A 27438-nucleotide genomic window follows, 5' to 3' on the forward strand; every position below is an offset into this window, starting at 1 on the left:
AAAGAAAAGAAAAGAAAAGAAAAAAGGCTTAAAGGTTTGTGGGACTGCTCTTTAAATATCAGAGGCAGGAAGCCACGTCGGAAAGGGAACACACTTGTTCCGTCTGGCCCCAAAGGGCAAAATTAGGAGTCATTGGTGACAACTACAAGGACACAGATTTCAGTTCAAAACAAGGGAAATTTTCACCTCAAGCAAGAGATAGGGTGGGGTCACAGAAGGTCAGAGGGACTCAGTTTCTCCACCTGTAAACTGAAAGGCTTAGACCAGGTGATCTCCATGTTCACTTCCAGCTCTTGTGAGCTAATACTAGGGCCCTGATCCGGATCCGGTTTCTCCTAGTTAATCACTTAAGACCAGAATGGGCTGCCTGGGGGGTGGTGAATCCGCCATCCCAGGAGTCTGGAAGCAGGAGCTGAATAACCACTTGATGACAGGATGCATCCTGCCGACAAAGGCTGGACCAGACCTTGGACCTCCAACCCGGGTCTGCAATTCTACGCTCCTGATTTTTAGCTTCTAAATTACAGGCATGAATTGAAAGCAATACTCTTTGGAACTAGGATTGAAGTAGAAGAAACATGCACGGATTCGTCATTCTTTGCTGCTGTAATAAGACGGTACTTTCAGGTTTGCAACCACTTCATTTACCTCCTGGGAAGGAGGTAATTCGGTAGTGTCACCCCCATATTACAGAGGAAGAAACTGAGGCTAAGCACCTCACCAGCTGTCACCCTGCTAGTGCTACAGACAGGCCTGGAATTGAGGTCTTCTGGTGCAGGGCCAGGGCTTTTTCTACTATTCCACAATATGCCTGGTACCTTAAATACACAGGGAAATGCTTATGCCAAACTGAGGCTTTCCTTCCAGAAGGAGTCTGCAAAGGGTTTCAACGCTGGCCACCTCAGAAAGCATTTATTTTGTGCAGATTAAACATATTTTAAAAACTCAACAAGCTACCAAGCTCGCCTCACCGCTGCCGAGAGCGAGTACCAGAAGGACACGTGCTGAGAGATTAACCCTTTGGGGTCCAGCCACATGGCCGGTGAGCAAGCTTGCTTGTAGCTGGCGCTCTTCCAGAGACACGGGGCCAGCGGTGGGCTCCCTCCACCCCAGCGTCGATGGCCCCAAAGTACCTCAGAGGGAGATTCACACAGTATGTTCTCTGGCTTCAGATCTCGGTGAGCAATGCCTGAAATGAGGGGACGGAAAGAAATGGTTAAAACACATACAATTATTAGACATTCCACACACAATTAATTTTTTTCAAATGCTGCTGCTCAAAGATTAATTCCCAATTATGGTACATTAAAAAATTAACGAGCTGCAGGAGACAGAAGTAAGCAGGGCCACAGGGTGGGCCCTGCTGACTCGGGAGCCTGCAGAAGCCAGGCCGCAACAGTCAACTGACTTCAAGCCACCCGCCTCTCAGTGCTGCCGCGAGGGAGGACAAGCTGAGGGCAGTAAAGAGCCCAGCAGCCCCCAGCGTTCCACCCAGCAGTACAGGAATAATTAGGTCCTCATTTAGGAGGGACTCGGGGGGACTCGCACCACTTTACCTCATTTCTTCTCACGCGGCCACAGCAAAAGCTTTCTGCCATATAGGATACCCCGAATTTCCAGTGGACCAAGTGTTAACAAGGCTCCTGATGCCTGCCTGATTCCCCTGCCCTCCTCCAGCTGCAGAACAAACCGGCTGTTTGGGGGTTGGGGCACCCGAGGGATGAGGGGGAGATAGAAAGCTCTTGCTGTCCTCGGAGGGGACCTCCAGGGCACAGAACCATGACCCTTTCTTTCCTGTGGGAGCCTCCCAGCACGTGACCAGCAGCCGGCCACAGGCACCTGGGAAGCTGGGAGGCTGACTCCAGCTCAGGGCAGAAAGAGCAGGTGAGCTCTACACTTCCCCAGACAAGAACTGGCATGGCAGGGGTCTCAGTGGCCTCCTGGTCTATAGCAGAGATGATGGGCCTGAGACCTAGGGACAGCCAGCTTGTCATCACTGTCATGGAACTCAATGGAAATACTAGATTTCCTTTTACAGAAGTTCCTACAGGCTCAGCTCTGGGCACCACAGCTTTTCAGAAACTGTCGCTTCCAGAAAGTGACCCCCCCAGCGCGCCTGCCAGCCTCTTCAGCAGGAAGCGCTGCAGAGCCAGCGACTTCATCCAAGTCTCCTAATTGAATGAAAACCCACAGCAACCAAGTTCCAATTTGCCCAAATGGAGCCAGGCAACCACTGGCAGCTCTTTCCCATTATGGCTAATGTTTCCAAAGGTGGCCGGGGGTGCCCCTCGCCTCCAACTTCCCAGGGCCAGGCGACAGGCCAGGGACCCCCGGCCTGGAAGCGTTGAGAACCGCTGGATGCCAGCCCGCCTTCCCCCGATTTCCCAGAGGTTCCGCCGCAGCGTGGCCGGTATGTGAAAAGTACAGACCTTGTTTCCAGGCTGACCATTGAGGCCCCATCCATCTTGGCAGAGCAAAGTTATTTATCAAACTACGAGGTTTGGTCGGCAATCGTTTTTCAGCCACTTTGAGGACCATGTGATGGAGCAGACTGGCGGTGGGGGAGCAAGCATTCCTAGATGCCTGCAGCCCCCAGCCCCGCCCCCTCGGCCCCCAGCACACACCTGGAAGCTGGCCAGAGCCCAGCCCCCTCCATGAGGGATCTCCAGGAGGTGTGACCCACTTTTGCAATCGACAGCGGCAGGTGGGGAGACGTTGTAAATCTTTGTCAGGCAGGTGTTACCTGCGCGTTTCCCGGCCTTCAGATACGGAGCCTCCGCCATTCATCACACCTGCCACGCATCAGATACTCCCTAGAATTCTCCTCCCAGGTGCAAATGCTGCCCCCAACCACCACACTGTCTGAGGGAGGGCTGCGAGTTGGTGAAGGGAAGACACAAACACAAGGAGGAAGGAAGGAAAATACAGTCTGGAAGCATGACTGTGTATATGCACACATGTGTGATGTATCACATGGCAGACTTCTCCAGGGAACATGACTGTGTGTGCACACACGTGTATGGCATATTGCAGAGTAGACCTCTGCAGTGGGACGTTTTGGCCCTAAAAACAAACTCTGGCTAAAATCCATAGCACACACTCCAGTCTTTGCCAGTAGAGCAGTGTCTGTACCTCTCTTAGACACTTCTATGTTACTTTGTACAACAGATATTTTTATATTTATCATTATTAGAGGTATTTTTGCCCTATAATTCCAAGGAGCTAGGGGTGGAGTCAGGAAGACCCAAATTCAAATCCCACCTCACATTTCCTAGCCATGTGACCTTGGACAAAAGTCACTTAACTTCTGTTTGCCTCAGTTTTCTCAACTGTAAGACGGGGATAAGAGCCCCTCCCAGGGTTATTGCAAAGATCAGATGAGGTGATCTTTGTAAAGCTCTTAGGATGGTGCCAGGCACACAGCAGGCACTTAATAAACGCTTGTTTCTTTCCCCTACTTGGTTATAAGGTTCCATGAGGACAGGACCCACTGTTATAACTACACCTGCCCCCAGGGTCTGGCAAAGACAGCCGCCCTCCCTCGTTGAGGGCTCAGTGTTTGTGGAACTTAACAACCTTTGAATTCTCCCTGCTAATTCACTGAAGTAAAGCCTTTCACCTTGATTGAGCTCAGGAGAATGTTTGAAGTCCATGGTGTGTGACATGCAAACGTGTCTGGAAACAGCTACACAATCCCCCAAAGCCTCCGTCGGGCTCCTGCACAATCGTCTCAGGAAAAGGCAGAGCACAGAAGCAGAGATCATGGGCTTGGCTAACTGTTCTTTCCTGCTGCTGCTGTTATGGCCCAGGCTCAGCCGTCCTCCCCAGCCAGTGCTCATGAGCACACACACCTCAGACCCAACATTCCCAAAAGAATGTGCGCGCATACACACACGCATGCATACCCATACACACACACACACACACTCACACTCTCTCTCTCAGGAGTGAAGTCTTGGGACACAAAGCATTTCTTTGTCTGGATTTCACCTCCCATGGATGCGTGTGTGTGCATGCACATTGCCCCCTGCCCCCAACACGTTCATACACACCTATATTGTGCGTTATTCCCCCCACAAGACTGTAAGCTCCTACAGAGCCACGGGCCTGTGTTCTCAACCTCTTTATCTCATCCACAGGAGGTGATTGCATGGAAGGCAGTGGGATGGTGGTGGTGGGGCAGGAGGCCGAGGCATCCCAGGAGGACTGAAAGGATGCCTCACGCTAAGGTCTGACTCCAGCCCCGCCTTGCTGCCTGGGTGAGGCGTGACCAGGAGGCCAAGCCAATGAACTTTTCTAGACTTCAGTATCTTTGAAGATGATGATGCTGACATACATCTCCCACCTAAGAGTGGCCACGGGCAAAAACTTTGTTGACCCGAAAGTTTACAAAGGGAATGGAAGCCATTTTAAAAATAGAAATCTATTGAATGAAAACTATCTACCCACACATGTAAATGAGAAGTCTGCTACTGATCCAAGCCCAGGATACATCTCTATGTTAGGATACAAGAAAGCATTAGATTCTAAGCGTGCACACACAGACTCTCAGCGATTTTTAACTTGGCACACTCTTCAGAATGAATCTGTGTGGGCCTCTAGACAGATGCCTGTAAGTTTGTGCATACACACACTCATTTACAGGGGGTCCCAGTATATACACACACACACCCAACCCCTGGTGGGGAGAGGGGCACTGCTGCACAGAGCACCTGCCTGGTGGGGGAGGCCCACAACAAGAGTCTGAGAAAGTCAGGCCCAGAGTACCACCTGTGCCAACTCTCTGGGTTCAATCACTTTTTAAGAATGAACAGGTGATGGCTAGCCACAGCTACTGAAAGTGAGCAGGGGGCTAGCCAAGAGACCTCACTGACAGAGGGCTTTGGGAAGGGGCACAGCTGCTTGCTGGGGCATGGAGTAGGAGGGAGCCGTCTTATGACCCCTGACATAATTGACCTTCATTTAACTAGCAAAAGTCATAGTCTCCCAGTTAGAGACACGGCTTAAACAGAATTCCAGTTGAGAAAGAAGAGACTTTGGGCCCCCTTTGAGCTCTAGAACATCCATCAAACCCCAAAGCATTTGACAAGCAGTCAGGCCAGGCCAACCCTCTGAAGAGCCTCAAGTACAGTGGGTCTACAGAGAAGGGCACCAAGAGGTCTGGATCACTCACCTTTTGTGTGCAAGAAGTCCAGGGCAGAGGAGACATCACGGACCACCCGGCTAGCTTCCCGTTCATTGAAATGCTTTCGTTTTTGGATGTGGGTCAAAATAGAGCCTTTGGTGAAAGAGAGAAGAGGACAGAGGGAAATAAAGAAAAAAGAATTTGTTAGACACCAGCTAGTCAAACAATTCAGTGATGGAACATTGCAATCTTCTGGGATTTAGTATGGTGCTGGGACGTGTCTGAGTCGATACTGGTGACACTGAACTGTCCCCCACATTTGTTCAGTTTGGCTCAAAAAGAATGAGGCAGGAACCATTGTAATAATAAGAGCTTGGCATTTCTATAATGCTTGAAGGTTTGCTAAGCACTTTACAAATATTATCTCATTTTATCCTCACAACAACCCCAGGAGGTAAGTGTTATTACTCCCTCCATTTTACAGATGGGGAAATTGAGGGAGGCAGAAATTAAGTGTCATGCCCAGGGTGATGCAGCTAGCGAGTGACTGACAAGATTTGAAGCCAGGTGTTCTGTATTCCAAGTCCTGAGCCACTGAGCTGCCTCTGGGCCCAGGGCTGGGACTACCTGCAACCCAGGAGCCCCTCTGGGGGTGAGGGGCCCCCTCTGCAGGGACTGACTTCCTAGCCACAGAGGACTTCCCTTCGGAAGCACTGTGACACCTGACTAGAGAGGCAAACATGCATTGTTTGTAATATCTTTTTTTTCCCTCTGAGGGGAAAGCTAAAAGGATTTGGGAGGGAAGAGAAGATGGGAAAAACCCATGTTTACAACCTCTCCCCCCTCCCCCCCACCTGTCAATAGGCCATGTTCTCTGAGTCACATCTCTAACTGGTGGAGGCAGGCTGCCCCGGGGCCTCCTCGCTCTGGGCACATGGCCAGGCTCCAGGGCCGAGCGTGGGAGGGCCCTCCGTCCACAGGCAGCGATTCAGCCTGGAGTTCCTGCAGTCTCTGGCTGAGGTCAACTGGCTCCCTCAGAAACAAGATCTCAGCACTAGCGGGAGGCTGAGTAACCTTGGAAATATCCCCACAAGGGCAGGAAGTTCTCTGGACAGACAGCTGTCATCATTAGCATGGCAAGCTGAGGCCTGCCTCTCCAGGACTCTACAGACAGCTCTTTTGTTCCCCCAATAACCTATGGCCTCCAGGGCTCTCCTTGTCCAGACCGCCTTTCCTTGGACCTACGGGGATCAAATCTCCCTGGCGCTGGCCTCACTAATCACCCCTAACCTCTTCTGCCATTAGAAATGCCACATGGGCCACTAAGAAGCCCAGCTCCACCTCCCAGGACGGGGCACGTGCATGTATAGTGTACACACACACACATTCCTGCCCATGTGGGAGAAGGGGAGTGGCCACATCCCTGTGGGTCCCGATAGGTCGACAAAGCTGCTTTAAACAAACTGACCATCAGGGAACAGTCCTGGGTCTGCACGGGCCAGTGAGGCTGGTTTGGGCTTTATCCCACGTCTGCTCTGCTGGTCACCCTTTGGAAGGGGTGCCCCAGACCCTTCCAGATCCTCCACAGAGGCCATGTGGGATGGCAGACAAGGAGCCAGAGGCCAGAAGCCAAATTTCAGTTCTCTGGTATGTCAGAGGGGGCCCTTCATAGATGACAGCAGCAACGGCTTTCCCTTTCAGTGCCTCAGTTTCTGCCTCGACGTTCCCCAAGTACCCCTGCAGCTTTCAAACCCTATGCTCCATGAAGCGCTTGGCCAACGACCCTTCAAACTTACTGATCTGTGACCGGTCAGCTCAGCCGGCTCAGCCCCAAGGCTGATGAGGTCAAGCGCGATGCTCGATCCCCAGCAACTCCACTGAGCTTTACCCAAAGAAAAGCTCACCCTCTGGGCAGGCCGCAGACCTCCTCACCTCTGCTGGTTCTCACTCAGGTGCATCCCAAAGGGCCTGGAGTAAGGAGGGGCAGAACAGGACAGACAGCAGCTACTCCCACTGGCAGTGGTGCCACGGACAGATGGAGGGCCAAAGGACCAGCTTCCTCCTGGCAGCTGGCATGCTGCTGGTCCCGCTCAACCTCGACTCCAAGCCCTAAGCAATGAGACTCTTCCCTCCTCCGGTGAATGTTTCTGGGATAACCAATGCACTTAAAAACTCCCACCCCATAGTTAATTTTGTTAAGTGGCGAGTCTGTCAAAGCAGGGGATTGGTAAATTGATGACTAAATTTATCTATATGTGATCCCTATTATAATGAAAAGGCGCTTACAGAATGCCAAACGGAGGCCTTTTAAGCTGCACAAATGTTAATTATCCTCCTTCCCCCCGGCCTCTCTTCTCCCAAATCAAGGGCAGTTCTACAGTCCTTCATCCTTTTCACTCTGGAATCAGTCTAGGGGCCTCTGGGAGTCATGGCGGATCATCACTGCCCATGGCAGCGGCAACCGGCATAGGAAGTACCTCCTCGTAGCTTCTCAAAGACCAGGTAAAATCTTGCATCATCTTCAAAAAATTCGGTCAGCTCCAAAATGTTCCTAAAAGGGAAGAGAAAAAAGAAAGACGTGATGGAGAAAACAGCGTTGACCCTCCTTAATGGCCACGAGGCACCCTGCTGTGGGTCAAAACTCAAGCTGGAATGGGCGTGCTCGCCAGGAATCGGCGCTGTGGAAGGCGCCACGGGTGCGCGCTGGCTCCAGGTCACCTTATCTTTCCATAATGTTGTGTCCCCTGCGCTTTCCCACCAAGCCCGTGCTGTCAAACCCCAGCCCTAAAATCCGCCAGGTAGGGTTATAAAAAAGTCCCGGTCACATTAGACCCAAGAAAACCCCACAGCAGCCGACGGTAAGCAATTGCGGTTAATAACGTGGAATAGGAGGCGTGTGTCCTGGAGGCAAGAATAAAATAATTACTTGCCCTCCTCCTCTCCCATAAATCACGGGGCAGTATTTACATGGCCTGGAGAAAATGGAAACATCTGTCAAATAGACTGGGGGCCGAACGTGAGCGCCGCCAGCCCCCGACTGCTAAGTGCTGCTTAATGAAAGAGCGGGTGCTTTGCAGCCGTGGATACTTGTAGCGCTCCCCGGTGAACACTCTCCGTCTGCCCAGTATTACATACTCTGCCAACAAGGTCGTCTTGTAGCTCAGCAGGGAGACCGACCACCGGCCTGGATTCCAGGGCGGGAGGGATGGCGAGGGGGGCTTTCTTTCTTTCCTTTTTTTTTTTCCCAGAGTGAAACAAACTGAGTCCAGCTTCTAATGCTGAAGGAAGAAGCTAGGGGCTGAAAATGGAGCTGGACCTCTGCCTCCTAAAGACACCTTGACCCCTCCAGGAGAGGCCAAGGATGGAGACCAAGGATGACCAGACTAAGCACCTACTGCGTGCCAGGCCCTAGCCTCAAGGGACTGGGTACAAATAGCACACGGACGGGACCAGCCAGAGACAATGAACCAGAACCCAGAGGGATGAGGAAAGGCAGGAGGTGAGCCTCCACCTGAGGCTGGAGGGAAGCCAGGAGGCAGAGAGGAGGAGGAGGCCCAGAGAGGAGAGTCAGAGTCGGGAGATGGAGAGTCGAGTGTGGGTGGCAGCCGGGAGGCCAGGGTCCCAGAATGCGTGCAGGGGGCAAGGTCTGAGAAGACTGAAAAGGGAGAAGGGCTCCGAAAGCCAAGGAGAGCACTATCAATTCAATTTTGGAGGAGACAGGGAGGCGGGGGAGTCCACCGAGTGCAGGGTGACAGGAGACAATCGTATCTGGGCTGAAATCATCAGCCTTCCACCCAGCCACCTTGCCCTGCGAGCCTATTTACAGAGGGGGAGAGGGGAGGGGGGAGAGGGAGAGGGGAGGGGGGAGAGGGAGAGGGGAGGGGGTAGAGGGGAGGGGGAGGGGGAGAGGGAAAGGGGAGAGCTCTCCCTCCTTCCTTTCCCCCAGAAAAGGACCAGTCCTGAAAAAAAAAAAATAAAAGCTTCCTCCATTGAGATTCCAGTAATTTGAGGCCTCCTATAGTGCCTTCAATTCAACAAGCATTTATTAAGTGCCTACTACATGCAATGCACCATGCTAAGAGACCAGATATAGAAATACATGAGGCCAGACTTGGTGCCTGCCTTTATGAGGGGGCAGACTGTAGCACGGGAGACACACACACACACACACACACACACACACACACACTTCAAGACAGAACATGCCACAATCAGGGCTAGTCAAGGTCTAAGAAGGAAAAGGCACAGAATACATTACCCCTACTGAAGACCTTGGTCATAGAATGGATTGGGGACGCCAGGGTAAAATAATTGTGGCACTCTCATAAATCATGCCATTTCTCGAGGGCCCTAAGACTTACAAAACATTTCTCCCCCAAACAATTCAGTGGGCCCAGGGTATTATTCCCCCCCACCCCCCCAGGCTAAGGAGAAGCCTGAGGGCTTGAGACGGGAAGTGACCAGCTCAGGGTCCCAAAGCAGCCAACCACATGACAACACTTCTCTGGAGAGGGCTTACTAAGCAAATTAGTAACCAGGTTAACTCCTGCAGCTGAGGAAGGAGGTGTGGGCACCACAGCAGCCTATCTGCAAACACGGTGCCCGTCACAAGCACTGGGCTGGAATCCTGGCTTTTTAGAAGCCTCCTGACTGGGTGGGTCACTTCCCCAGGGATAACACTCAGGGAGTTAGGGACCTCCCAGGACTGAAGATCAAAGGTCAAGTGCTTGGTAAACTGTCCTCCCCCACCCCACTCCCCTGGGGGAAGGGGGAGACCCCAAGAAGCAGCCAGGCTCCTCTCACACTCACTTGTTGCCTTGACACTGATACAAGGTCTCTACCTCTCGAAACACCCGGCTCCTACTGTGCCCGGCTTGTTTCTCGATGATCTGTGGGAAGAATGATGTTGGTCAGGCGGAAGCCCCCAGGGCCCTGGGTTCAGGAAGGAACTGGCTGGGGTGATGTGGCCAGGCCACATCAAAGGATGACTATGTCTAGGCTAGATGGAGCCAGAGCCCGAGGCAAAGGATTCTGCCAACATCAGCTATGTTCAGGTGATGGGTGATGACTGCCTCCCCTCCAAAATTTAATCCATTAGCACATCTGCCACATGCATGATGAGGTGATGAGGATACAGAGTCAAAAACAAAACTATCTGGGCCCCAAAGGAACTCGCCTTCTACTAGGGCAAGGCTTTGGAACTGGAGTCTATGACCTCGTTCAAAAATATTCTGACGATTGTATCTCAATATAATTTCAATGTGATTCATTTTCTTTATAATCCTAGGTATTTCATTTTGTGCATTTAAAAACGAGTCTGAGAAGGGGTCCCTAGCCTTCTCCAGACTGCCTGCTCAGGGCTCCAGGACATAAGACAGACAGAATCCCTGGCCTAAGGGTTCTCCCAGATAAGTGAACACAAGGCACTAATCAGGGGAGGGAGACAGCCCTGGCAGCCCGGGGCATCAGCACCCCGGCAAAGCCTTCCAGGCAGAGGCGCCAACCCCAATAGGTCACACAGTATGAAAAAGAACATTCCAGGAGTGAGGAAGAGCCAAGGCAAAGGCCTGGAGGGGGGAGACAGTGAGTTCTAAGAACAGCTAATAGACCAATCCTGCTGAACAAACCAGGCATGACTACGTGGGTGTAGGACGAAGCCAGGATGGAAAGGTGGGCTGCAGTCAGCTTGTGATAGATTTCAAATGCCAGATTTAGAATCTATATTTGATCTGGGAGGAGAGAGGGGGCCCCTGAAGAGTTTCTTTAGCCAGGGTATATCATGATCAGATCTAGGCCAGCTATGTGGGGGATGGACTGGCGAGAGAAGAGACCAGAAGCAGGGAGCCCAGTGAGGAGGCCAGAACAGAGGGGAAATCTCTGATGGTAGCCCTGCCCCACCTCTCAGCTGTGGTCTCCCCTCATGCTTCACTGAAAAGATAGAGGCCATTCTGAGAGCACCCTCTTCTCCTCTTCTCCTCTCCTCCTCCGCCTCATTGCTTCTCTCTCCACCTCCTGGTCTCCTATATGGCTTGTACCTGCTCCTCACCTCTCTATATACACCTTAGATCCCGGCCCTCTCGGCCAATCCAGAAGACTATCCCCTCTATCTCCCCTCTCTTACTTATCTTCTGCCTCTCCCTGTCTACTGGCTGTTTTCCTAGTGCCTATAAACAAGCTCATGCCTCCTCCATTCTCCAAAACCCTCACTTGACCCATCCATCCTTGCTGTCGTCCTATATCTCTCTTTGGCTAAACTACTTGATAAAGCCATCAAGATACTGCTTTTATTAAAAGCAATTTTACAATTAAAAAAAATTCACAAGTATTTATTTTCTCTCCCTTCCACCTGTCTCCCCCACCTCTGAAAAAAGAAAAAACAAAACTTTCATGACAAACATTCAATGGAACAAAACAAATTCCCACATTAGCCATTTCAATCTGCATAGTTAGCTTTTGACCTCTTTGTTAGGAGATGGGTGGCATTATTTATCTGTCATTAGTCCTCTAGGACAGCAGGTGGTCATTGTGTTCATCAGAGTTCTTGAATCTCTCAGAGTTTCTCATTTTCTACAATGATGGTGTTATTGTGTAAATTGCGCTCCTGACTCTGCTCACATTCCTCTGCATCAGCTCATATAAGTCTTCCTGGGTTTCTCTGAACTCATCCCTTTCATCATTTCTTACAGCATGACATTCCTATGCTATAAATCCATTCCCTAACTGATAGGAACCCCTTCGTTTCCAGTTCTTTGCCATCTACAAGTGGTACCTCCAGGGTGCCTCTCACCCCCCTGCACACCCTCTGCAATCGGACTCCCGACTTCATTGGTCAGCTAAAACCTCCCTCCCCAAAGTTACCAGTCAAATCCAGCGGCTGTCAGACACTGTCCATCACACTCTTGCCCTAGATTCACCGTCTTCCCTGGACCCTCACTTGACCCGTCCATCCCTGTGTTAACTACTGTCCTATTTCTCTCTTGCCCCACCTTGGCTAAACTACTTGATAAAGCCATCAAGATATTCTGTTTTTATTTTAAACAATTAAAAAAAAATTCACAAGTATTTATTTATTCCGCTACTGATTGGTCCAGGGGGTCTGACCTGCTCCACTTCTGATCTGAGGCAGTTCATGCCCTCCAGGTGCTAGCATCAGTGTGAAGGGACCCTATCAGCTTAGACCCCTGAGGCTCAGCACTCCCAAGCTCCAGCCATCCACCAGCCTCAGCCCCTCCAATAGGAGGAATTATGGGCATTCCATTCATTTTTCAAAGGATGTAACCATGTTCTTTTTTTTTTTTTTTGTTAAGGCAATTCAGGTTAAATGACTTGCCCAGGGTCACACAGCTAGTAAGTGTCAAGTGTTTGGTCTGAGGTTGGATTTGAACTTGGGTCCTCCTGACTTCAGGGCCGGTGCTCTATAAACTTCGCCATCTGGCTGCCCCGTAACCATGTTCTTTAAGGCCGGTCCAATAATGGCTACAGGCCTGTTTACAAGCCCAAACCTGGGCCTGTCTGGGGACACTTACCTTCACTGCATATTCTTTGCCATTCTGCAGACTCACAGCACCTTGAACTTTGGCATAGGCGCCTTCCCCAAGCAGCTCAGAGGTCAGTCTGTACAAATCTGGCAAGGACATGAGCAAGGACGGAGACCATCAGTTGGTGGAATGTCCTTTTGGGCTGAACTTCCCCCCACCGGGCAGCAGCAATGTGAGATGAAATCCTGCCTTTGTGACTTCCTCCTGGCAGGTCCCTGGGCCCTCTCTGCCTCCGTTTCCTCATCTGTAAAATGAGGGGGCCAGTCTAGAGGACTGCTAAGCAGCCAGGCTTTAATGAGGGGTAAATCATGACAAACTTCTTGGCAGAACGCGAAGTCGGTCATCATCTCATTCATAAAGTAGCTGAGATACCAGGAGGGCTGGTGGTTTGTCAAATGTACAGCCTAGTGTGACAGAGGGATGGGACGAGACAGCATGCTGGTCACTCTTGGTGGTTGCCACTCCAGCCACTGAGTCAGCCTGTGGCAAGGCACAAGCCGTACTGGGCCCAGGAACCCCACACGCAGGGCGAGCAGCTTGGACTACCTTCCAAAGGAAGCACCAACCATCCACATGCCCAGCAGGCTCAATGATCCCCCTACCCGTGCCCTCTACTCTGTAATTTGTACCTCCTGAGGCATCCTAATGTGCAAGCCTCAGTCCAAGCCGAATCTTTCTTACCAAGCAATTTGATTTTTATCACCCTGACTCATGAAAACCCAGTCGTGCTTGCACAAAATGCCTTTGATCCTGTTCTTTGAAGGAGCAAGGCCTGTGGGCAGGGAAACGCTTCTAGAAACCTTGGGGTGTTTGCACCCAGCACCCAACTGAGCCCCGTGGGCTCCCAATGGCCCCAATCCTGCTCGAATCCTGATGTCACATATGTCTCCTAAAGGACTCAGTGGTTTGGAATTAGTCTTTTGTAAGAGCCAATCAGAGTGAGGGGCACCAGAATTTATCCTCGCCCGATAGAAGGCTCGGCTTGGAAAAAATCAATCGGCCACTCAGTCTACCAAGTGAGGAAGCAGGCCAGAAGTGCTAAGGGGTTACATTCGTTAGTGGAATGGAACAAAGGAGAGGCCACCGATCAGTCACCCCTAACACAACTGTCTACCCAGGATCCCCAACCCTCAGAGCAGGAAGGGGCCTCAGGACACAGCTGGTTCACACTCTGCTAGAACCAAAACACACCACAAAACACCTGCAACGAGGGACTCCTCTAGGGACGGGGACCTCACTACATGCGCCTCCTCAGGCGGCCTCTTTGTGAACACCCCAGCACCAGGAGACGGCTCTCGTGCTCTCCCAAGCCCCTGAGGGAGCACCCCCTCATTTCGCATCCAGGTACGAAGCTCACAATGTACACAGAAGAGAAGAGGCGGTGGGCGCAGGGGAAGGAGACCACCTGGATCTCAGGCCCCCTTCTGCCCCTCACTGGCTGGGCAGCCCCGCATGGCCACCTCTCCTGTCCGAGCCTCCTCTTCCTCATCTTTGAAACCGAGGGACACCGTCATCCCAGCCCCATCTTTCTCCCCAAGTCACTGTGAAGATCTTCTAGGGGAGGAGACAAAATCACTGACCCCGAGCTCGAAGGGACCCGGAGGTCATTTGACCCAACTGATAACTGAACAAAAACCATCTCTACACCATCAGCCTCTCCTTGGAGCCCTACAGAGGCGGAGAGCTCAGTACCACATCCCTGTCAAGGAGGGTCGTTTCCTGACATCAAGCTGAAACCTGCCCCTTTGGGACTACCTCCATTGCTCCTGGTTCAGTCCCTAGGGGCCAAGCAGAGCAAGTCATAGGATCAGATTTCAAACTGAAAGGGACCTTAGAGGTCATCCAGTCCACCGTGCCTCATTTTCAAGATGGGGAAACTGAGGCCCCATGAGGCTACATGACTTGCCCGAGGTGAGTGAGGGAGCAAATGGAAGAGGTATGAACCCAGAACCACCGACCAAGTCCAGCCATCTTCCCCTGGACCGGGGGTCCCTCCAATCCAAGTCTCTCCGCTCTCCTAGGCACAGCCCCTTCAGGACAGCGATCCCCTCCCACCCAAAGCTTCCCTTCCCCTCACCCGGCACCACCCAACGCGCTCCTGACATGTTCCCTGCCCTGGCTGCCCTCATCTCCTTTGGATGCTGTCCAGAAAGTCAACGTCCTTCCTAAAATGTGGTGTCGCAACCTGAGTGGCTGCTCCAGATGTGGTCCACTCAGGGCAGAGGATCAGCCTTCTGCCTCGTCCTGGATGCTGGGGCTTCTCTGGGTCTCCAAAGCCTTTCTTGGCCACTACTGACTGCGAAAGCCCAGAGATCTTTTTTTTCACATCAACATCTGTCTCATCATTTCTCTTGCATCTTATACTTAAGGAGTGGTTTTTTGAACCCATCTAAAACATTACAATTATCACCATTAAAATTCTTCCTACTCGATTCCTTTTGAAGCCTGACTTGGGTCTCCTTCCCAGCTTGGGGCCATCCAAACTCAACAAGACTGACAACTACACCTTTACTCAGGCTACCGATAAAGATGAGAGCCCGGGCCCAGTCTGGTGCCGGGGAGCTCCCCTGGATACCTTTCAAGACTCCCAGAATTTGGAGTTGGAAGGGACCAGCCAGGTCACCGATCTGGCCCAGCCCAGCCCTGGCAGGAAGCCGGCCTGTGCTAGACGATTCTCGAGGAGAAAGAACTCGCCCACCACCACGGAGGGAGGCGACAGGAAGCTCTGAATGAGGAGGGCCCGGACATTCGGCCGACGACGAAGAAACCCACTTCCTGTCTTCTAAGGAGAGGAGTGAGGGATGTGCTTCTGTGGCTGAAGTGGTTATGGGTGGTGCGTGTTGCTTACCTCTTTATTTTTGTCGTGGTTCACAGCAGCCTACATTTCTATAGTGTTTTAAGTTTATCAAAGCACTTTACGCTTCATCTGGTTTGAAACTCAGCTTGGTGAAGTAGGTACTATCATCTCCAGTTTACAAATGAGGAAACCGAGGCTCAGAGCCTATAAACGACCGGCCCAGGGCTGTAAATTATTATCTTAGGCAGGATTCCAACTCAGGCCTTCCTAACTCCAGTTTAGTGTACCATCCTCTAGGCCATGCAAGGATGGAGGGAAAGGCTATGGGGCTAAGGGATGAAAGAGTACTTATCAAGCACCCACCTACCATGTGCCGAACACTCTAAGGACTAGGTAAACAGCCACAAAGAAGGAGTCAGCCCCTGCCCGAACTGGGGAGACAACCCCAGAAGGGAATGGTGGCCAGGGAGTTTCAGGACGGGGAGTGGGGCCCCAGGATAAGGACTGGCCACGCCCTTCTCAGCAGCCACGGAAGTCGTCCAAATCATCCGTCGTTTGGGTTACTGTGGCCAGAGCAAGAGGCAGAAGGTATCTGGGTGTGTGGGTTACAAGCGTGGGTCTGGGGAGACAATGTGGCCTGGGAGCATCGCTAAGTGGGTATGAAGGTGAAGCAGCAGCTTGGACAGTGTGATGAAGTCAGGGCAGGCTCAGGTTCAAATCCCGGCTCTGAGGGGAGCTGTGTGCTGCCAGCTAACGTGCCCGTCGTCAGCCCGTTTCTTGTCCTCTTTCCCTCCCGGCCCTCTCAGCCCAGACATCTGAAAACTGACTCGCTGCAGGGGTAACAAAGACGTGACCTGGAGAAGCTGAAGTCAGGACAAGGATGACAACACTGGGGTCGATATCCCCAGATGAGGAAACTGAGGCAGAGAGAGATGGAGTGACCAGGCCCTAGTCATACACTACAGTGTCAGAGCTGAGACTTGAACCCAGGTCTGACCTTTCCCTGGTTACCACGGCAACCCCTCTCTGGGCCTCGGTCTTCCCCTCTTAACACAACCCTAACATCTGGTCTTTAAGTACTGGAAGGGGTATCACCTGAAAGAGGGATCAGGCTGGTTCAGTTGGCATCCTGGGGGCAGAAACAGGAACTTGGAAAGAGGCTGCCTGGGAGGGGGAGGACCCCTTGCCAGACTTGTCCTAGGGGAGATTTTTGGGGGGAGGTTGGACCAAATGCCTCCGAGGTGCTGGGATCTGTGGCAGACAGCCAGCCCTTCTTACCTAATCACGTGACTAGTGCACCACTGGGGTGCCCTGGTACAAGTCAACACATCCAGGCTTGGAGAGAGAAGCACCCAACTGACCTTCGAACCTTTCGGGCAAGGAATTAGTCGCTCCGGCCTTCCGTTTCTTCTTTCTCCTAGCGCCGCTTTCAAAGACGGGAAGGGGAAAGGGCAAGCTGCTGCCCATCTCTAGGAGGGAGAGAGGAGTGAATGAGTGCCACATGGCTGCCCCTCCCACCCTTGGAGCCCTAGAGAGGGTGCCAGGGAAAAGCTGGGGAGGGCACACGGAAGCTGCCGTTTCATCTCCACAAGAAGGACCATCGATCGGCTTTGCCCCAGAGGCAAAACGAAAGGCGAAGCCATTACAGAAGATCGTTAACGATGAAAAGAAACTCAGACAGGCAAGGCAAGCAGGATTTAAAAAAAGCTCATGAGTCCAGACAGAACTCCACCCTGGGCCTCCCAGACCAGCGTGTGAGGCACCAGAAAGGGATGTGGACAGAGAAGGCCAGAAGGGCCTGACACAGAGGTGGCAGATGGTGCGGGGTGAGAGAGCCCAGGGTTCCAATCCTGCCCCAACTGCTCTGGGCAAGTGTCTACCTCGGTTTCCTTGTCTGTAAAATCTTGCCCTCCCTCCCTCCCTCTTGTGGGGACAGACATAGTTTGGCAAATCTTCGACAGTTAGACAAACACGGGGCATTAGGGCAGACTGGATTCTTTATGTTTCTTTCAGTCCTAAAACCTATGATCTTACAGGAGAAAAATGCAGAAGTAATCAAAGTCCAGGATAGACTGGGCATGAAGGAATAGGTGAATTATTTAGGAATCTTTCCCATCGAGGAAAGTGGAGGGGAAACAGGACACTCCCCCCTTTCTAATGGGCGCACTATAGAGCAAGGTCAGCAGACAGCTCAAGCCCTTCGCTGGAGGGGATGCAGCCCCTTCTGGCAGACACACCCAGAGACCAGGAACTAGTTCAGACCCCTGGGTACCCTAGCTCGTTACTGTTCTCTCTCCGAAAAGCGCCTGACTTCCATCCTTTAGAGAGGGAGAGACAGACACAGAGACAGAGAGAAGAAATGGAGGAAGGGAGAAGAGAGAAAGAGACACACAGAGAGACACGGAGAGGGAGAGAGATCAGGACAAAGTGACTATGAGACAGATGGACATGAGCACCAAGGTGGGAGCAATCAGGAAAGCAGGTATGAGACCAAGAGGTAGAGAGAGGCAAATAAATAAAATCCTACTCCAGGAACCAATCATGGGCCTGCTTTTAAGACTCTACCGCGAGGGCCTTGCCTGGTTAAAGATAAATTACTCATAGTATACACCACACACTGATCCGGAATGGAGGCTTAGCACTCTTTGCCTGCAGTTGGAAATAATAAGGTTTCTTGAAGTCTCTGTGTCTAAATCCCCACCTGGGCAATTAAACCTTTACATCCTTCTGAAATAATGGCCCTGGTGCACTGACGGGGAAGAGAGTGAGAAGGAGAGTCTTCTGGACCAACCTTCAATAAACACAGGCTTCGTTTTTTTCTCTGGGACTTTAAAATGGAAGCTGGCGGGCTGCTTGCCTGCCTGTGTCTCGACCAGAGGCAAGTCTACACGCTTCTCTAAGGGCCCCAGCTGAAAACTATCAAGGAAATGGCAAGCCTGCTTGGGAAGATTGATGCCCACCGGCGCAGGTCTGCGGACCGTTCCCATACACGAGCACAGAACAGCTATTCGGAGAAAACGCACCAAATGTGGCACTTGGTAAATCCCGCAATGTTCAAGTACGGACAGCGGGGCAGTCAAGTGTCTGACAGCTCAATCTGGGGGAGGGTCCAAAGGGCAAAGTCAAACCTAAGTACAGCTCAGCCTCCATTATCCACAGTCACGGACCAGACCCACGGCCTCAGCAATCAGCTTCGTGGAGCCACCACGAGCGCTCCAGGGACCGTCCCACATCCGGGAGCTCTGAGACAGCTTCTTCCCCCACCCCCTCCTTGACTCACTCACACATTCAGTAAACGCCAACTGTGTGCAAAGTTTAGATGAAAAGCAGTCCCAGGCCCCGTGAAGCTCACCAATCCCTGCCCCTTCCCACAGACATGGCATATTCCCAAGATGGGCTGACTTGGAGAGGGGGCGGGAGGAGAGGAGCACAGCCAGGTAGGCAAGGGGCCCCTCAGGGGACTTCAGCAGGACACAGTCTCTTCCTAAGGTGAAGAGACAGATTAAGAGGGCAGGGATGAGAGAAGTCCAGCGCCCCTCTTGGGGAAGCTGCAGCCAGCACAGAGAAAGAGGCTTTGGCCTCCATCTGCCCCCAGCTTGAGGACACTGAGGTCCAGGCTCCATCAAGGAGCCAGTGGATTTGGCAATAAGCCTCATCCCCCTCTTCCTTGTCCTTGACCACGGTCTGACTGAGGTGGTGAAGTCCAGCCTAACGCCAGGAGGAACCGCAGGATAGAAGCAGACGGCTTCCAGCCCGCCAGAGAGGCCAAGACGTTCCCAGGACCCCGGCAAGGAAGGCAAACCAGCTGCTTCAACCCCTCGGCTTTGATCGTGGAAATGCTGACCCAGCCCCTTGTGGGAGCAGCACGCCTGCACACAACCAAGATGGAGCTACACAGTGCGCGCGCGCGCGCGCACACACACACACACACACATACCCCTCCACACCCACCACATACACACACCCAAACTCACACACACTTCCCACACTGCATACACACACACCTCCACACACTCCCCACATCTACACTCACTCCCCACATACAGTTTACAGACCACCCCCCCCACAGAATATACATACACACACACACACACACACTCATCCCCCCATCCACATACTCCTCACACAGCATACACTCCCCTCACATACTCCACAGGCACACACACACATACATATACACACTACACACACACACACCCCACATGCACACACACACACCTCCACACCCACTCCCCATACACAGTATACCAACCCCCTCTACACCTACCACATACACACACCCATACTCACACACATTTCCCACACAGCATACACTTCCCTCACATACCCCACAGGCACACACTTACACATACACACATACTCTCCACACACATACCCCACATGCATACACACATATACACACACACCCCACATGCATGCACATGCATACATACACACATACACATATCCTTCACCCCTCAGCCTCAGGCCTAGAAAGCCCAGTGGGTACCTGCTCTACTCTGCATGGCTCTCAGCAGAGGAGGGAGCACCAGAAAAACACCTGGGTAACTTTCCTTAGAAGCAGAGCTTGTGGAAGGAGAGATGTTTGGTAACTAGGAAGGAAAAATATGGAATAACACGGTGTGAAGGAAAGAGAGCCAAGCCTTAGTCTGCCATTAGGGGTCACCAGCCTAAAGCCCGAGAGCTCTTGTCCCTTCTTACTCTACACAAACCAGGTCTTTTTTACCCCAGGAAATTCTGCCTCTTGATTTTGGAGCTTTCTAGAATCCTTCACCGTCTGACCTGGAGGGCACCCTCTGAGACCAGCAGGTCCAACCCCCCCCCCCCAACACACTTTAAATATGAAGGGAGGCACGAAGAGGACACGTGACCTGTCCAAGGTCACCTGGGCACCAGGCCAGGGCTGTCCTCCTTCTTCACACAAACAGATGTGTTGGAAGGGACGTAGGAGGGCATCCGGCCGAGCCCCTGCACAGCCTCTCTGGCCAGTGACTCTCCAGATTCCACCTGGACAGCCCCAGTGACAGGGGAATCACTCATCCCATGGTCCAGCAGGACTCTAATTGTTAAGAAGTTCTGATGAGTGCATTCACCCTGCATCGGGTCATTACGGACCAGGCCAGGGAAGCTGGCCCAACACTGGACCTGTCACCCCAAACCTAGAACCAGAAGTACCAGTATGGCCTAAGGGACCCAACAAACAAGGCCTTAAGAAGCACCTCCGACTGCCGGACGCTGGGCTGAGCCGAGGGGCACAAAGACATGCGTCTCCTAGAGCCCGCCCTTCAGGACTTCCCATTCCACCAGGGAAATAGAACATGTTCCCAGAGAAATAAGTGCAGGCTACGTACCTGCCAAGACACCTATACTGGGGGGATGGGAAGGATGGTCTTGGGGAGGCAAGGCCTGGAGGCTGGAGATGGACCGGGGCGTGCGTGGAACGGTAAGCCGGCCTGGCTGACAGGCACCTAGTGACTGAGCGGGATTTTCTAAGTCAGAAAAAGAAAAATAAGAGGGAAAAAAATCAGTCCAACTGATCAATACATTGACAAAGTCTGAAAGTCTACCCTGCAACGTACACCACTTGGGGAGCTCCCCCCTCTGCAAAGGGGTGTGATGGGAGTATCTTTGCATAGTTCTTCTTAGCCAGGCTTGTTCTTTACAATTTTGTGAGTCAGTCAATAAACATTAATTAAGCACCTACTGCATGCCAGGCACTGAGCTAAGCCGTGGGATACAAAGAAAGGTAAAAGCAGTCCCTGCCCTCAAGGGGCTCACAGTCTAATAAGGGAGATAACATGCAAACCACACGGTCAGGATACATGGAGATCACCAATAGAGGGAAGGCACCGATATTAAGGAGGATCAGGAAAGGCTTCCTGTAGAAGGAGGGACTTTAGCTGACACCCGAGGGAAGCCAGGAAGTCCAGAGGCAGAGATGAGGAGGGGGAGCATTCCGGGCAGGGGGCACAGCCAGAGAAAGAGCCCAGAGTCTGGAGATGAGCGTCACGTTTGAGGGCCAGTGAGGAGGCCAGCATCCCTGGATCAGAGTACGCCTGGCAAGGGAGGCCCGGCAGCTTACGCCTCCTATCTTTAGGAGCTCCCAGGCAGCACAAGCCTGGCTACTCCCCTTTGACAGGAGAGAGGGCTGAGGCTCAGAAGAAAGGAGGGGACTGAACAGGGACCTGAGCTAAGGGTCAGTGCCGGGTCAGTGCTGACCCTACGTCTTATCTCTCAAGTGACTTCCCAGGCCAGTGATGGGGACAGGGCTTGAAGAGTCCAAGAGGACGCAGAGGGTTCTAGTCCCAGGATGATGCCGATAACCAGAATGGCTGGGGAAGTCAAGGGGCCGGTCCGCCGGCTCAACAACAGCGATGAACACACTGGAAGGGTAGGCTCTAGACCCAACCACGTGGGAACCAAGCCTGCAGGAAGCTTGTATGGGAAAGGCGCGTTATGACTAGATGGTCCATGAGGAGGGGCACACTTCCTGCTGAAACACTGGGCGGTGTCTCCGGAAACCTTGTCCACAGCAAATTTGGAGAACAAACCACTGTGGGAAACCCAGTGAGCATCTCTGCTAAGCCTCTCGGGGAAGCCAAGCCTCCCAACCCAAATCAGCATTAAACCAGGCACTCCTTCCAGCCCCTCACCCCACAGAGAAAGAGCAGCCCCCAAGCCTCACAGAACAGCCGTGGCCCGGGCAAAGCCAAGCCCAGCCCAGCCTCCTTTAAACAACCACCTGGAGCACTCCAAATACCAAGTCATTCTTACCTCGACTTCCTCTTAGCTAGGTGAAGACGGAGCCCAAGAGAATTTGTTTCTCAACTGAACGCTAAATCAGCCGGCCTGTCCTTTTCTTCTGTAGCTTTGGGGCTGATTTCATCGGTCCCTGTAATTCACCTGAAAAGTGCAGTGAGCATTCAGTTCCCCAGTCTGCTGGTACCTCACCACATGTGGCATCTAAAAGAGACCAAGAGAAAGCACGTGCTAATACAAGAATCTAAGACATCTCCAACGGCCTCATGATGGAAAATGCCATCCACAAAGAAGAAAGAACTATGGAGTCTGAATGCAGATCGAAGCATACTATTTGCTATTTTTTTTTCTTCTGTTGTATTTTGTTTCCTCTTTCTGGTGGATCCTCCTATTGGTTCTAATTCTTACTTACAACATCACTAATGTGAAAATACGTTTAATAGGAATGTATATGTATAGCCTATATCAGATTGCACGCCGTCTTGGGGAGGGAGGTGGGGAAGGAGGGGGAGAAAAATTTAAAACTCAAAAGCTTATGGAAATGATTGTTGATAATTCAAAATAAATTAAAAAAAAAAAAAGAAAGCGTGTGAATGTCCACATGCCCTTTCTGGAAAAGGGTGAACTGCACTGAGCCCTACCCACCCCAAACTCACGTGTGGAGCTTCTCCATGGCGGCTTTTTCATCATCAGACATGTGAGCACAAAAAAAGACCCAATTCACCAACTACAGCACAAGGCACATGAAGCTCTAAGACACCTCTCAGAGCCAAGAAAGACCCATGGAAAAAGAGCTCTGAGGGCAATGCTTGGGAGAGAAGCCCCAGACCTTTCTCAGGAAGGCCGGGCAGTTAGTCAGGCTGGCCGGGCCTAGAACAGCCAGTGGCAGGAGAGCTGCTGAACCACAGGCCTGGGGACATCTGGGCTCCCTCCTCCAAGATGGTTTCTACCTCAAGGCTCCAGCCCCAATCACAGGCCCCAAAGTGGCTCTGGCCACTTCCTTAACCTCAAGCTTGAACTTCCTTCCTCTACCCAAAAGGAAAAGTGCTGACTTGACACCCCAAGTGTAAGTTCTGGGCTCCTGTTCAAAAAACATCCAAAAGACCTTCCCCACCACTCTAGACTTTCCTCTGTCAATGGACCCTTCACACCATCAAAAACCCAATCATGTCTCCACCCCCTCCCATTCAAATGGAAAATCCCTTTTAATTATCTGGCAGGATCCAGCTGGTGGCCCACCAGTGACAGGTTTACCGTGCAGCCTTACAGAGCCTGTCTCCCTGTCTGTGTGTCTGTCTCTCTCCCTGCTGTTTTCCATTTTTAGCATTTAGAGGGGAGCAGACGAGGAGAATAAGTAATAGCTCATATTGATGTACGTTCTGTGTCAGTATTTTCTGGCTAGGCCTGTGATTTCGGGGGGCAGGAGGAAATGCCTTCGATCAGTGCAGATCTGCCTCTGCCCTACAATTCAGAGTCAGAGACCTCCAGTGACCAGTCCTGGGCCACACAGCTGGTGAGTGTCTGAGGCCAGATTTGAACGTGGGTGTTCCTGACTCCAGGCCCAGTGCTCTAACCACTGTACTACTAGTTGCGCAGATGTCTAGGCATCTTATATTTTTGGCACTGCTCAAGATCCAAGGAGTGAAGCTGCCGACTGAAGTTCCAAGCAAAGAGTGCCAAGGACTGGGTGTAGAGGGTGACACATGTGACTTTCAAAGGGAAAAGGGGCAGAGAGACCAAGACGAGGAGTCACAGCACCCTGGCATGTGGCCCTAACGTGTCAGGCCAATGAACAAACTCCAGACAGAGGGGCCTGGCACAGTGGAGATACACTTCAAATATCAAACACCTGCTGCGTACATGGCTCTGTCTCCTCTGCTGGATCCTCCTCTGGGTCACTCCCTCTGCCTGGAGGGATCCCCCCAGGGCTCTGTCCTGGGTCCTCTTCTCTTCTCCCCCTGTACAACTTCACTTGGGCATCTCAGCAGCTCCCAAGGATTTAATTATCATCTCTATGTAGAGCGCTGTCAGAACCGGAAGGGTCCTTAAAGAATATCTAGTCTAATTCTCACCCTTTACAGATGGAGAAACTGAGGTTCAGAGATGGGGAATAAATGGCTTGCTCAAGTTCACTGAGCTAGTTTGAGGAAGAATTAGGACAGCCCCAGGTCTTCTGCCTGTCTCCATCCCCAGGGTCTTTCCTAAGATGATTCCAGGTCCAGTGATAATTGCCAAAAACATTCTCATTTTCTTCACTTGAGCTCCTTGAGAAAATCTGAAGTATAATCTAACTGACACAACTTTTTACAGAAAGTGAGGTAGACCTGTATTTACCTTGGAGCCTGGCCTACCTTGCAGCTGGTGCCTCCCATGATGCCTTAGGACACTTCAATAAGGAGACATGCAGAGAGTTCACTGAACTGAGTGACTTGATATAGGGGGAAATATCCTATCAGTGCTATGACAGAGGGGAATGAGCTGTCTCTGGAGTACCACCCCCCCCCACTCCCCAGGGGCCTTCAGGCACTGGGTGGGGGCGGGGGGAGAACACCATAGATATGGGGATTCTTAGTCAGGTAGGGATTGGACCTGTATCCCCTGAAGTCCCTCCCAGCTCTGACATTCTATGATTTTGCCCCAAATAGAAGGGATAAGTTTAAAAAAAAAAAAAAAGCCATTTTCCTCACCTGAGACTCTCGCCTCCTGAATCCAGATCCCTGAACTCACACAGACCCAGAAAGCACTGACGAGTGACGGCAAGAAGAAGAAGAAAGGCAGATGAGTCCTCAGACCAATCACGGGGAAGCGAAGAGGAAGCCCTCCTGACACTGTGACGGCCCTAATTAACACCATCCCGCCATTAGTCACATCCTCATAGCAGCCAGACCAGAAGCCAAGACAGAAGCTGGAGGCCCACGGGGCTGGCTTGACTCGGTAATAAAAGACAGCCAACAGCTGGAGATCAAAGGTCCAGTTTAGGGACTCACCCCGACTCGCATTTCCAGAGGACCTTCAGGGTTACCTGAGGGCTTCACACAGTGTCTGGCACATAGTAGGCACTAATATGTGCTTCTTGGCTGACTTTTCAACAGTCTAGTGAGGAGGTGCTGTGAGTGCTATTATCACTCATTTAACAGATGACAAAGCAGAGTCTCACAGAGGGGAAATGATTTTTTTTTTAGGGAACAAACACTCTGACCTAGCTCCTTCTGGTTCCACCTATGTCCAGAGCTCTTCCCACCAGGCCACAGGGCCTGGCAACTGAGCAGCCCAGATAGCTTGACCAAAGCCAAGGGGCCCACAAACCCTTTTCCCATCCAAACAAGGGGACTGTCCACAGCACTTTTTCTTCCAATCAGTTCAATGAGCTTTTCTTAGGTGCCTCAACTCCATGAAACGGAAGGCGATCCATCCATCTATTGACCTGCCCTGGTGTTGAAATCTGCCTTCCCTCTAGGGCCTGCAGCCCACCTGCTAGAGGCAGGGACCTCAGGTAAAAGGATGAGCCAGAAAAAGGCAGCCTGCCAGGACATAGGAACCGTGGGCTCTTTTCCCCTCAGCCCACACTGCACATGCGCCCTTTTCTGATCCCTCAGCCTCGTGCTTGGACACAAGGATAGGAGATCTCTGTCAGCTCCAGTGAGTCCAACCCTCTGATTCTACAGCTGGTCAGGGCAGAGCCAATTAGTGGCAAGTCTAGGTCAAGAATCCAGCACCCCTACAATGTATCTACCCTGGGCCTCTGCAGACATCCTCCGTTCTTCCCCATATCCTCTCCACCCCAACGAGCCCCAAAACAAGCTCCAGACCTTCTGCCTGGAATGCCCTCTTTGTTTAGCAAATCCCTCCCCAGCCTCTGAAGCCCAAGCCAAATGTCACCTCTTCCAGGAAGCCTGCCCAGATCCCTCCATCTAGGAGCACACGTATGCTCCTTGGGCATCACAGAGCCCCTCTCTGATGCATGCATCATGGAATGCTAGTTATCTCTGTGTCAGGTCAGCTTTGGAGACACGCAGTCTCTTGCAAGGGCAAGGATTGGATCACATCTAAGCTATGTACCTCCCCCAGACCCAGCATGATGCTCTTCCCTCAGAAGGTACTTAAAAATGTCTACAAAGCTGAATGCCTAACACAGAGCTGAGCAAACTCCAGAGGCTCAAGAAAGATTTGGTGAAAGAAAAAACAATCCCAGGCAGCCCTCAAATTTACATCCCAAATCACCCTCAAAATTAAAGCAAAAGGATCTCGAGGAAGTGGCAAACTCTGATTAAGCACCTACTAAGCGCCAGACACTTTGGATACGATGCCCTGTTCTCAAGGAGCTGACATCCTATTGGAGGAAGCAGCAGGTACATAGCCAAGTTATACAAAAAATCTTTAAATGTAAATACAAGGTAATCAGGGAGGGGGAGTCAGGGATCAGGAAAAGTCCCAAAGGGGAGCTGGCACTTCAACTGAGCTTTGAAGAAAGGCAGGACTTGGAGACGCAGATGGGAGGAGGGAAAGAGCCAGGGTGAAGGCCGGAAGCCAGGAGAAGCAGGGCCACGTGTGAGCAGGACCAGAGTGCACGGAAGGGAGCCAGACCTGTACACTGGTGACAGGTTGTGGAGAGCTTGGAAGACCAAAGAGAGGCATTACCAGGGCTGTTCCAAAGAGGGGAGTATTTGGGGGAAGGCCAAAGAGGGCGGTGTGAGATGCATACGAGGCATCCAATTCAAAAGTCTAATAAGCAGTTACTGACTGGAACTTCAGCTCAGGAGAAAGACCAGTCACTCAGGCCACAAGCATTTATTAAGCACTTACTGTATGTCAGGCCCTATGCTGAGTGCTAGGGATACAAGCAAAGGCAAAACTATGGGCCCTGCCTGCCAGGAGCTCACATCTAATGGGGGAGACAACATGCAAACCGCTGTGTATACAAAGATATATAGATAGATAGATAAATAAATAGACAGACAGACAGACATGTAATTTCAGAGGGAAGATAGCAGGGGGAGGGGAGAGAAAAGTCTAGGGAAAGGCTCCTGCAGAAGGTGGGATCTGAACCGATTCTGCATGGCAGACAGAGAAAAGGCGGACGAGAGAGTGAAGGCCCAGAGGCAGGCCCAGTGGAGCTGGGTCATGGAAGTCATGGAAGGCATGGAAGGCATGGAAGGCATGGAAGGCATGGAAGGCATGGACGGCATGGACGGCATGGACGGCATGGACGGCATGGACGG

General features: G+C 51.8%; 1 protein-coding gene across 8 annotated transcripts in view; it reads right to left on the reverse strand.

The window, feature by feature from the left end:
* MKNK1 (MAP kinase interacting serine/threonine kinase 1) overlaps positions 1–27438 on the reverse strand; it is a 47169-nt gene that overhangs the window by 10864 nt on the left and 8867 nt on the right. For 3 of the 8 annotated variants that reach the window (XM_027838208.1, XM_027838211.1, XM_027838205.1), the window contains exons 2-10: positions 22235–22423; positions 20812–20949; positions 19950–20052; positions 16822–16929; positions 12652–12749; positions 9935–10014; positions 7603–7676; positions 5174–5278; positions 1134–1189 (exon numbers count right to left, since the gene is read on the reverse strand). In XM_027838208.1, coding sequence (XP_027694009.1) covers positions 1134–1189; positions 5174–5278; positions 7603–7676; positions 9935–10014; positions 12652–12749; positions 16822–16929; positions 19950–19965 — 537 coding nt within the window. In that variant the 5' untranslated portion in view covers positions 19966–20052; positions 20812–20949; positions 22235–22423. Of the gene's footprint in view, positions 1–1133; positions 1190–5173; positions 5279–7602; positions 7677–9934; positions 10015–12651; positions 12750–16821; positions 16930–19949; positions 20053–20811; positions 20950–22234; positions 22424–22875; positions 23131–24906; positions 24963–27438 lie in introns of those variants that run through there. The other 5 variants (XM_027838206.1, XM_027838210.1, XM_027838207.1 and 2 more) reach the window with 5 other exon arrangements.

The sequence above is a fragment of the Vombatus ursinus genome, unplaced genomic scaffold, assembly GCF_900497805.2.
Source record: "Vombatus ursinus unplaced genomic scaffold, bare-nosed wombat genome assembly UNPS02014825.1, whole genome shotgun sequence".
NCBI lineage: Eukaryota > Metazoa > Chordata > Mammalia > Diprotodontia > Vombatidae > Vombatus > Vombatus ursinus.